General features: G+C 44.7%; 1 protein-coding gene across 11 annotated transcripts in view; it reads left to right on the top strand.

The window, feature by feature from the left end:
* The window catches only part of aak1b (AP2 associated kinase 1b), a 127,745-nt gene extending 116,074 nt beyond the window's left edge, over positions 1-11,671 (top strand). For all 11 annotated transcript variants that reach the window (XM_087984245.1, XM_043681260.2, XM_087984246.1 and 8 more), the window contains one exon: positions 4,154-11,671. In XM_087984245.1, the coding sequence (XP_087840371.1) occupies positions 4,154-5,220 (1,067 nt within the window). In that variant the 3' untranslated portion in view covers positions 5,221-11,671. The remainder of the gene's footprint in view (positions 1-4,153) is intronic.
* The last annotated feature ends 859 nt before the right edge of the window (positions 11,672-12,530 follow it).

Raw genomic sequence — 12,530 nt, 5'->3', positions numbered from 1 at the left:
AATTACTGTATGTTTAATAAATTGCAAGTTCTATTATCAGTAAGAACAGACAAGATGGTAAAAGAGGGGGAGGTGTGGCATTATTGATCAGGGACAATATTACAGTTGTAGAAAGGACTGAGGTTGTATGGGCTGAGGTTAGAAACAGGTAAGGAGAAGTCACCATGTTGGGAGTTTTCTATAGGCCTCCGAATAGTCCCAGAGATGTAGAGGAAAGGATTGCAAAGATGATTCTCGATAGGAGTGAGAGAGACAGGGTAGTTGTCATGGGGGACTCCTACGATCCAAATATTGACTGGGAACACTACAGTACGAGTACTATAGATGGGTCAGTTTTTGTCCAGTGTGTGCAGGAGGGCTTCCTGACACAGTATGTAGACAGGCCAACAAGGGGTGAAGCCACTTTAGATTTAGTACTGGGTAACGAGCCTGGCCAGGTGTTAGATGTGGAAGTAGGTGAGCACTTTGGAGACAGAGATCACAATCCTGTCAAGTTTACATTAGTGATGGAAAGGCAGAGGTGTACTCCACCGAGCAGGGGTTACAGCTGGGGGAAGGGAAACTATGATGCAATTAGGAAAGATTTAGGAAGCGTAGATTGGGGGAGGAAACTGCAGGGGATGAGCACATTAAAAATGTGGAACTTATTCAAAGAAAAGCTCCAGGGTGTCCTAGATAAGTATGTACCTGTTAGACAGGGCGGACGTTATAGAACGGGTGAGCTGTGGTTTACTAAGAAAGTGGAATCTATGGTCAAGAAAAAGAAGAAGGCTTATGATAGGGCAAAATGTGAAAACTCAGATAGTGCGCTATAGGGTTACAAGGAAGCCAGGAAAGACCTAAAAAGAGAGCTCAGAAAAGAGCTAGAAGGAGACATGAGAAGTTGTTGGCGGATAGGATCAGGGTTAATCCTAAGGCTTTCCATGGGTATGTCAGGAATAAAAGAATGACGAGAGTTAAATTAGGGCCAATCAAGGATAGTAGTGGGAAGTTGTGGGCGGAGGCAGAGGAGATGGGGAAACACTAAATAAATATTTTTCAACAGTGTTCAACATAGAAAATGACAATGTTGGCGAGGAAGATACAGAGAAACTTTCATCTAGACTAGAAGAAATTGAGGTATTACAGAATGTGAAGATAGACAAGTCCCCTGGGCCAGATGGGATCTATCCTCAGATCCTCTGAGAAGCAAGGGAAGAGATTGCCGAGCCTTTGGCATTGATCTTCAAATCATCATTGTCAGCAGGAACAGTGCCTGAGGCCTGGAGGATAGCAAATGTGGTTCCCCTATTCTAAAAGGGTAGTAGAGACAACGCTGGTAATTACAGACCAGTGAGTCTCACTTCAGTTGTTAGTAAAGTGTTGGAAAAGGTTATAAGAGATAGGATTTATAACCATCTAGAAAAGAATAATCTGATCAGGGACAGTCAGCATGGTTTTGTGAAGGGTAGGTCGTGCCTAACGAATCTTATTGAGTTTTTTGACAAAGTGACCAAACAGGTAGATGAGAGTAAACCGGTTGATGTGGTGTCTATGGATTTCAGCAAGGCGTTCGATAAGGTTCCCCACAGTAGGCTATTAGACAAAATGTGGAGGAATGGGATTGTGGGAGACATAGCAGTTTGGATCAGTAATTGGCTGACTGAAAGAAAACAGAGGGTTGTAGTTGATGGAACATGTTCATCTTGGTGTCCAGTTACTAGCGGCGTACCACAAGGGTCAGTATTAGGTCCACTGCTGTTCGTCGTTTTTATAAATGACCTGGATGAGGGCATAGAAGGGTGGGTTAGCAAATTTGCGGACGACACGAAGGTGGGTGGAGTTGTGGATAGTGGATGAAGGCTGCAGAGCTGGGCTGAGAGGTGGCAAATGGAATTTAATGTGGACAAGTGTGAGGTGATACACTTTGGACGGAGTAATCGGAATGCGGAGTACTGGACTAATGGTAGGATTCTAGGGAGTGCGGATGAGCAGAGAGATCTCGGTGTCCATGTACACAGATTCCTGAAAGTTGCCACCCAGATTGACAGGGTTGTTAAGAAGGCACACAAGTGTTTTGGCCTTTATTAATAGAGGGATTGAGTTCCGGAACCAGGAGGTTATGCTGCAGCTGTACAAAGCTCTGGTATGGCCACACTTGGAGTATTGTGTACAGTTCTGGTCACCGCATTATAAGAAGGATGTGGAAGCTTTGGAGAGGGTGCAGAGGAGATTTACTAGGATGTTGCCTGGTATGGAGGGAATGCCTTATGAGGAAAGGCTGAGGGACTTGAGGTTGTTCTTGCTACAGAGAAGAAGGTTGAGAGGTGACTTAAAAGAGACATACAAGATAATCAGAGGGTTAGATAGGATGGACAGGGAGAGCCTTTTTCCAAGCATGGGGAAGGCAAACACAAGGGGACTCAGCTTCAAAGTGAGGGGAGATACAGATATCAGAGGTAGTTTCTTTACTCAGAGAGTAGTAAGGATATGGAATGTATTGCCTGCAATGGTAGTAGATTCGCTAAGTTTAAGTTCATTTAAGTCGTCATTGGACAGGCATATGGATGTACATGGAATAGTGTAGGTGGGATGGGCTTCAGATTAGTATGACAGGGCGGCACAACATCGAGGGCCGAAGGGCCTGTACTGCGCTGTAATGTTCTATGTTCTATTGTGCAATAGTTGGAGATAGCGGTGGTGAGAGTCAACGCAGAAGCATGCATCAAGAATTGGAAGGTTACAATTACTAATTAGATGGGATGATTCAGAAGCTGAAATCTAGCTAAGCCCACGTCTTGTGGCCTTCTAGCACTAAAATACAGGAAACTCTGTTGTGATCTGAGTGAGCTTTGGCAGTTAACATACATGAACCAGGTCTCTCTGGTGTTTCATTGGGCCCAAGGTTCCTGCTTGAACTTTCTCCATTGTTCAGTGGAACTGGGATCTCAGTTCAAGCTTCTCTCAACTTTTGTACGCTCCAGAATTCCTTCTGGAATTCTCCCGCTCAGTCAATTATCTTAGAGTACATGCCAAAGCATTTCTGATTGCAGAATGCCCACAAAGCACTTTTTAATCAGCTTGAGAATTCTTGAAATAATCGTGTCTCATCAGTTCTGTACCTTCACAGTTTTACAGATTATCTCCAACTGAGTCATGTTGCTAGGTACCTTTTCCTTGTGATTGCATGTGTTTGTTATTCATGTGCCGACTGAAATTCCCATTCTGCTTCCACAGATGCAGTGCTTCTTGGTTCCTGTCACTGAGGTATTGTGACATCAGAGTGATCCATGGCACCAAAAGCAATCTATGTGTTTCTCCCTTTCACAGACCACTGTGTCCTTAATACAGCAAGGAGGAGTCAGGGGCTGGAATGTGTTTGAAGGTGCAAGTGCAGTGTGTGTTGGGGTGTGAGGTCCTCTTCCAGCAGCTTTTAACATGCTGGGATTTGGCTCACAGTGTTTGTTAGTTAGTGCTCAGTCAGAGGGAAAGGGATGGTGACTGAAGACAGGGACAAGCCTTGAATCAAAGCTTTTAGAAAACTGATATTTGGTATGAGTCATGCTCTGATGCTGCGGCAGAGCATAAGTGAGTCTTCCAGAAGTGGCAGAGTGCAGCTTGGTATGTGGAGAACAGCATCGTGTGTTGCCGCCTTCGTTCACAATCCAGCCTCTCGCTCACTCTGTCCCGCTTGCCCTGCCCCGTCTGCTTGCCGGTCCATCGCTCTGTCCGTCCCAACTGCTCTCTCTGTCCGCCTGTGAACATAGGAAGCATTATATTTCCACAACTAACTTCTGGGTTCAGACGTTGGCGAGTTTGCAATGACCTTCCTCTGGTGTGACAGCCCAGATCTTTCACGGTCATTTGAGCCTGATAGCACCATGAGCAGAGTCCTATCAAACCTCTTCACCTGACTGCTGCGATGAGCTAGTAGTGCTTAATGTGACTCCCAAAACAACGTACTGTCACTGACATTTCAGTGCACTGTGGGGCCCTGACTCCTGCGTGCTGGTGGTATAAAGGCTTGCAGCAGATTGTCTTTGGAAAATATTGGGAATTTATTCATGTTCCTCTGACCAATGATTCCTCTGTGTGTTCAGTGTTGATCTTGGTGCGCTGAGGGAGCGCCACCCTGCTTTCATTGTGGAATAACCAGCTGTTGTTCTCTTCCCAGGTTTCCCAGCTGATGGAACCAGTTTTCCCGCGGAGCAGTTCCTGGCGACTGCGTGCACCACTTCCGAGCTCGGTGAATCCAAAGGGTGTGGCAACCTAAGTATGAACTGGCCTGGCCAAGCCCACCTATCCAACTCCAACTCTGTGCACAGCAGCGATGACGAATGCATCGAAGATGGTGGCGACCTGTTGGACAGCAGTGGCCACAGACCCCTCCTGATGGATTCGGAAGAGGATGAGGAGACCGGGAAAGGTCAGAACATGGTCGAAGGACAGCGTGGGCATGTCCGTTCAGGTGCCACAACTCTGTCGGAAGCCCCAGCCAAGGAGACAAGCGAAGGAAGCACAGTCGAGGCGGATGTGTTTTCTGCGGCTCCCTTTGGAAGCCCAAGGAGTGCTGAGGTCGGAGAGTGCACTGTCGATGTTTTCACCAAGGCCCCTTTCAAGGCCAAAGTCAGCCCCGCTCGAAATCCAATTGAGGAGGTTGACGTCTTCTCCAGGGCTCCGTTCTCGAAAAAGAAAACTCTGGCAACTTTGCAGGAGACAGTTCCCTACCCACCAGTCGCAAATGCCGGTGAAGAAATGCCCGAGCACACTCAGTTCGGCGGCACGGCCCAGGGTGGCCTTCAGGTCAGCCAGAGTAAGTTCCCTGGTTTCGAAGAGCCGTGCACCGAATCATCCGGGGGAGTCCAACATCCTGCCGGAACCTTCAAAGCCAGTAGCCAGCAAGAGTCCAGGGATGTAGCGGCAGCTCACCGATCAATGGAGCCCTTAAAGAATTCTACAGACTTTGCAAACCACCAAATGCACCCACTGCCCGGCACCTTTCTGAGTCAAGAAGGGTTACTGGCGGCTGTTAGCCCTCAGCCCTTCCGACCTCGGGCCCTGGCCAAATACTCACGTCACTACAAGGTGGAGGATGAGCCACAGAACCAGCCAGCCATTCCTGATAAAATGCAGGGAGTGCGAGGAGCTGACAACCCTGCCTCCCTGCACCTCAGGACTTCACAAGCTGACCCCTTTGCTGCAGCACCTTTTCCCTCTAAATCCCGAAATCCAAAGCCTTAAGGTGCGAGTGAGTGATTTGGCCGAAGCATGGGTTTCATATTTGCAGCATCTCACTAGAAACACTTGGCCAGCTAAGGACCATGATGCTCTCTTTATAATCACCTTCACAGAACTGTATCGAACCTGCTAATTTGTCGAAATCTCAGGCCATGGCATTGTGCAAATAATCTTGTATTGCTCTGAAAGACCCTAATTGTGGCAGAAAAGATCACCACCTTCAACCTGATCAAGGCACTGAAGGTTGTCAAGCCTGAAGCCGATTCCACATTGTGCCTGTTTTATGGATTCCAGACAAGCATGGTTCAGCCAGGCCTCGACAATGCGCGAAGAACATCAAGTGGCTCACGTTTGCAGTTCGCTTGGATATCTCTCTGCATTTTCACACCTCTTCATTGAGGTTGTGTGCTTGATCTTAGCTTCAGCCTCAATTTAGAAGCTGGGATGACCAAAATCGCACAAGACTCATGTTTCACATTGCACAGTGTTCAGTCCTTCAAGTGATTTGCCTCCTTGCGGACATGATTTTCTTTTATACACTGCATTAAATGTGTAAATATAAAGCACTACCATACAACCAAATGTTACTAAGCTGCCTAACTATAAATTGAAGGAGAAAAAATGTAATTTAACAGTGCCTTTTAAAAGCAGACTTGTTTATTTCCAGACGATGAATTGGGGTACTGTGTGCTTCTCGACATTGACAGTAACACAATTCTGCTGCTATTCTTGACACTGCTGCCCTCCAGAAGTGTGCAGTGAGGTATAGAGTGACATTTTGTGCTATGTAAATGCTGTTTGATTGCACAATGAACACTAGATCTGAGTGATACAATCATAGATTCCTTCAGTGTTTGCCCATTGATTTGACACAATGATTGCAACTCTGAGTGTCACCAGAAGTTAGCTGACATCCTTTGTTTGAGTGACTCCCCCGGAGATATCAAGTTCTTGGAATAAACGTAAAAAATACGTTGAGGAGGTTTGAAACAATTAACTTACACCCCAAACTTTCATCCCCAGTAAGAATTTTGCAATTTACCAAGAAGAGGTATATGTTGAGAAATGATTTTTTTGGCTCAAGTACATGACCACTCCCTTCAACAGTCAGTGTGCTGTCCATCAACAAAGATTATTTTAATTTCCAAACAAATCACAATCCCAAAACTACATTTGAAGATGCACGTAGTTTACAGTCAGTGTTATTATGTAAGTGTTCATGAAACTTTGTGGTGGTCACACCACCCTGCCTTGCAAGCAAGGCAGCAGCTTGCCGTCCAGTACTAGTTCTCAGGTAGTGATGCCTGAAGGAGCTGGGTTTGGAAGTGCATTGGCACTGATGAGAGAAGAAGTTGAATGGCAATGTTGGCAATAATAGTTAAAATGCTGCTAAAAAAAATTACCAAATAAGGTATTGGCACATGAGTGTCGTAGGTTCCCTCCTTAGTTTTTAAAAATCACAGTTCTTTGGAATTTCAATAGATTGTTCATGGTCCACGCAATGGATACCAGAAGATATTTCCATTCAAAAGAAAAGCCTCCTAAGTTTGTCCGCAGCTTCCGTTCTCCAGGCTTGACCCGTCATGGATGAAGTCAGGAATTCACCGAAATCGGTGCAGTTGTTTCTGGGGGAAATAAGCTCTTGGATTTGCCACTTTGTTCTGACTGATCCAGAGGGTGCAGTGAGGTTTAGAGTGACGTTTTGTGCTGTGTTCTCAGCTGACCATTCAGTTGCCGTGTGCATGTGGAAACTGTGTTGAGTGAGGAGGAGGAGGACTGCAGAGAGATGTACTGCCTTTGATGAACTTCAAACCCAGTCTGAGAAAGACTGTGCCTCTGTTCTGTGGTCACTTTTGCTGGCCTGTTAAATTTGGCAGGATTTCACGCACCAAATGGCAGTTCAAGAACTTGACATCTTTATTGGGATCCCATTAAACCTTGCTGTCTTCCCTGTGTGAGCATGAAAACTGTCTTGCCATTGAATTGTCGCAAGTTTCTCATGATGAGACTCCAGTGTCAATGCATTAGGTTCTCGCTTCTCCCCCACCTTCTCCTCCCCAAGGATCTACACTTCAAAACTGGTCATTAGAGAGACCTGAGGGGCAGGCACCTTGTCTTGAACTCTGCTCCTGTCACCTGCTCACGTGGCTTTTCCTGTATTGATATTTGATCACGTGGCCTTCGATTTATTGCAAGAGGTCAGGAGCCTCTTGGGAAATTTTTCTTGCTTATATATCACACAGTGTTTGCATGTGAAAGCTAAGACAAGGATAAAACATGATTCCAGAAGACGAGTCAGGAGACTGGTACGAATAATGGATTTTCACGAACAGAAACTGCTGGTAACATCCAGCCAGTCAACCAGCATGCACAAAGTTCATTGGAACAGGAGCTGCCCATTCTGCTCATCCAGCTGTTTGGCACTCTAATTCGATTCTGGCTGATCTGTATCTGAACTTGAACTACAATGCTGAGGAAGCTCACACTTGATGAAAAGCTATCAGTCCCAGTTTTGAATTTTCAATTCAGCCCCAGCTTCAGCAGCTTTTTTGAGCAGAGTTCCAGACTTTGTGTGTCAAAGTATTGTATGTCATCACCTTTGAATGAAGGAGCTCTGCATTTGGTTTGAGGTTATACCCACTTGTTCTGGACCATCCCATCGAAGGAAATAGTTTCCCTCTGAGATACCCTTTCGCCCTCCCTGTCAGCTCCTACATTCCAGGGTCCACAAGCCATGCAATTTATCATCAGCCCATGAATACCCTACTTCTGCCCCGACACACCTTATGGACCGTGAATAACGTACTTCTGCCCCAACCATGACAAAGGGAAGACCAGTTCTGATGTGTGTGTCCCTAGAAATGTCAGAACCTCTGTGCTATTTGTGGATAACTGACTGCTCTACCATGTAGGCCCAGCATTTGTGGTTTCCACAAGTTGTCTTTTTATTTTAAGGGAGTCACCGGTTATGAATTGATAAAGGAAATCTGCCACAAGCCTCCTTTGAGAAGTTTCCACAAAGTGGCCACAGGCTGCCTGAAAGCCATTGTCATCTAGCAGGGCAGGGCTGCAAGAAGCAGGAACTTAGCTGACATACCAATACTACTTACGATGCTGGCCATCATTTTGCGCACTGTGTTCTCCCTTCATTCTGAGAATAAGATTTTATTGTCTCTGTTTGGCTTTAGCAGTTTGTTCCACCTTTTCTTTTGTCCTAACTGAAACTGAAAGACTTGGGCTGTTTGAACTTCATTGTGCTTCTCCAAGGTCCAAGACAGCAGTGGTTTGAGCAAGTGTTGGACTAAAACAGTTCTACTTTGCAGCGACTTTTCTGGCTCCTATCCATTTGTTCCCCCTGCCCCCATCACGTTTTGAATTGGTTTCGGAGTTTCTGAATGTACACAGATACTTGGAAGCACTCCCCACTTTGGCACAAAAGAAACGGTCAGAGATTGTGCAGATAATGTAGTGTTTTAGCTGAATGGTATGTTTCTGCTCTTTAAATCCAAAGGCCTTGGCTTTGGCTGTTTCAGTGAAAGGTTTTATGCATGTCTTTATGCATTAATGTCTGGCCTGTCTTGATGGGTTTTGAGAGCTGTCTGGCACAAATAGAGATGCAGGCACATTCTGGAACTTGCTGCACACCTTTCCAGTATGAACAGTGAGCTGGTTTAACTCGTGGCTATGGGATAGAAATTTGCTCAGTTCTGAGGCAAAAGCTGCAGTCTTGCTCCAAATGTTTCACTGGTCATTTTTCAAAATAATTCACAGCACAGCTTCACACAAGCTCATTTGTTCTGGTTGCATAGCTGAGTGGATTAAGGTTCCACTCTCTTGTGGTGACACACATTTGAATCCCACTCCCACCTATGTTTTAAAACTTGTTAACCAAAAGAGAGAAGTGACAGAGTTGGAGTGTCATTGTGCAGATAATACCGACTTTGGAAGGCATTTGAGAGTACTGGCTCAGTGCTGTTGGAGGTGATGGGGGCATTGAGGGGTTGGAAATCGCGATTCATGGGAGATTGTCAAAATTAAGAGCAACCAAACAAGTCAAAAAGAAAAGGGAACATTTGAGGAATATTTGGCTTGTCTCCCATCAGGGGGTCTCATCTTTGCAAACTACAACTACAATGCGCTTACCAACTTCCATTTTAAGGTTCAGGCATCTTTGGTTTTTAAGTATAGGTTTCTCCCAGGCTGCAGTAACTTATTTTACATGTCTCAATTGTTTCGACAACCCATAGTTGTGTCTTGCTATAGAAATCCTAAGGGCAGCTTGGTTCTCCCGACTGCATTCTCTTCTGCAGATTCATCTGGGCCACTACAAGTTCACCGCCTAAGCATTTTTATTCTCCTTTCCAGATATACCCCAAGTAGAAAGCCACCTGTTAATTTGGGAATGATTGACGAATCTTCTTCAGTGGTCACTGGTTGTGGGAGAATGATGCTCTGAGGAGTTCTAGCACTGAAATTGAGGATCATTGTGGCATGAGGCGTGGAGGGGAGGGATAAGGTAGCTTTGGTGAGACAGCGTAGATCCTGTCACGTGTCTGAACAGTGCACAGGCAACAGAAACCCTGTTCAACAAAAGGAGGCTCAGGTCAGTTTGACATGGTTTATTCATCACCAAATCAGAGGTTTACCAAAGGCAATGAGCTGCAGCTTTGTTTGTTCCATATCATTATTTAATAGCCTCACGTGTGTTAACAATGTTTTAAAAAGGAGATTGGTCTGGGGGAAAAGAAGATTTGGCTGATGATCTTTTAATTTGGCTGATGGGTTCAACTGCAATGACCTGTTGAAACCAAGTAGGTGCACTTACAGGGTTGATTTTCCAACACTCCAAGCCACGTACCAAACTTCTTGCATTGCCCAACTCTATTCTACCTTTTCAGCAGGATGACATAGGCGTTTTTTTTTCACAATCCTCCCCCAATCCTCCAGGTCTCTGACTGTATCCTGCCTCGAGACATCAATCACCTCACTGTCACTCTGATGAGAGCCCTGAGGCTACCCCATTTGCAAGACATTATTTTGCTATTTTTATTGAGATGTTTAATTTTTTGATTGAAAAGTAAATCGTCAAATCAATTAGGCAAGTGAATTTAATGTGAATGCATTAAACATTTATGCAGTCCTCACACCGGATAATTTCAAGAGTGAAAGGACAAGTGTTTTTGATGAGTGCAAAATGACAGGATGAGGAGCAAAATGCTGGAAGCAACACTTCAGATTGAACTGTTTATGGACGACATTCCTTTGTGGTCTCAGTTGAGTAACTTGTTTCACATATTGGAACATGTCATTTTTGCAGTGTTTACCGGCTCTGCTTTCACGAAATAGTTTACAGCTTCTTAGCTTCATGGATGCACCTTTTGAAAAGCCCATGCTTGCAATGGGTGGCAGGGCATCTTTAACCCCATCCCCAATTTTAGTGCATTGTGAACTGGCACTGCACATGCACTCAAGATTTCTTGTTGCATTGAAATGAATTTTCAGTGCTCTGTGCAAAATATTCATTCGGGTGTTTCCACTTATTGTTTACTGCTCGTTTCCCAGTCCAAAGCTGTGCATCTTGCTAGGGTAGGATTGGGATTAACATTGGCAGCCCGATCACTGCTGGTATCCCCTTCAAATGCCACTGTAACCTGAGATGAATCCAGACTTTGCAGCTGGTGTCACTGGAGATGAGGAAGCACGAGCAGGAACCCTGGCTTTTCTCTTCTCCCACCTGAGGCCCAATGATATTGAAGGTCAATCTTGGCTCTTCACCCAGTGCCCAAGCCCAGATGTGTGAATTCAGCACAAGCTGAGCAAGATGACCATTTGGATCACTCTGCTTCCACAACAGGGATTGGACTTTGTTGATTTTCCCCAATGGCTTACACGATGTTTAAGTACCAAGGATTAAAAATAGAAATTAGTAATAAAATTAGTACATGCTGAAGATATGGGTTGAGTGAACTGACTAAGGTTACACTAAAGTGTGAAGTGGTGAATTCAATCAGATTTGTGCTTATTTTCATTTTTGTGGCTTGATCAGGGGTTGTCGGGTGAAGGAATTTTACTTCTCAATTTATGTTTACTGCTTGACAACATGACTGCTGTTCAAGACTGGATTTCCTTAAAGCAATATAGACAGCAATCATGCATTGAAGAAGTCACCCAAAGAAAGCCCCGTTTGGATTTTAAATACTGAATATCATTTGTGTTTCTGCATCTGAACTGGGTTGGATGTATTGCCTTTTACCCACACCCCATGCTTGTTCATGTGCCTCTGTGAGAAATAATTAACTTTTTTCCCACTGCAGCTCATTTTAATTGTATTCCAGTGTTCAATAGTGCTGTATATCTCTAGTTTTCGTGAAGAAATTATAAAAAAGATTTCGAAACATCTGTATTAAAGTGAAGTTGTTGAGAATAAAACGTGTCATGTTTTACTTTTGGTGGATATGGCAAGTTGTTTCTTTCAATGCCCGCTACAACTAATGATTGCATGGTTTGAGAGAATGATTCATCGGTCACTAACTCTCACGCAAATATATTCTGTTATTGATGTTTTATGCATGATGATTGCCAGCCTTGGTCACTTAATGTCACTGCTATCTTGAAATTAGAATGCTAAACTTCCATTCCTGAGCTTGAACATGTCATCTCATCTGCTGACATGTAATGATTGGAAAGTGCTGCCCAGTTCATGTCAGAGAGTCATAGAGATGTACTGCATGGAAACAGCCCCTTCAGTCCAACTCATCCATGCCGACTAGATATCCTACCCCAATCTAGTCCCACTTGCCAGCACCGGGCCCATATCGCTCCAAACCCTTCCTATTCATATACCCATCCAGATGCCTTTTAAATGTTGTAATTTTACTAACCTCCACCACTTGCTCTGGCAGCCCATTCACACACTCACCATCCTCTACGTGAAAAAGTTGCCCCCTAGAATTCTTTAATATCTTTCCCCTCTCCTAAACCTATGCCCTCTAGTTCTGGACTGTCCCAAACCAGGGAAGAGACTTTGTCTCTTTTTCCTATCCATGCTCCAATGATTTTATAAACCTCGATAAGGTCACGCCTCAGCCTCTGACACTCCAGGGAAAACAGCCCCAGCCTATTCAACCTCTCCCTATAGTTCAAATCCTCCAACCCTGGCAACATTTTTGTAAATCTTTTCTGAACCCTTTGAAGTTTCACAACATCCTTCCAATAGGAAGGAAACCAGAATTGCACGCAATATTCCAAAGGTGGCCAAACCAATGTCTTGTACAGCCGCAACATGACCTCCGAACTCCTGTACTCGGTGCTCT

Source organism: Chiloscyllium plagiosum, unplaced genomic scaffold, assembly GCF_037043375.1.
Source record: "Chiloscyllium plagiosum isolate Xiang-an unplaced genomic scaffold, Cpla_swu_hap1 HiC_scaffold_48, whole genome shotgun sequence".
NCBI lineage: Eukaryota > Metazoa > Chordata > Chondrichthyes > Orectolobiformes > Hemiscylliidae > Chiloscyllium > Chiloscyllium plagiosum.
Note: the sequence above shows the minus strand (reverse complement) of the source record. Positions and strands in the feature narration are given on the sequence as shown.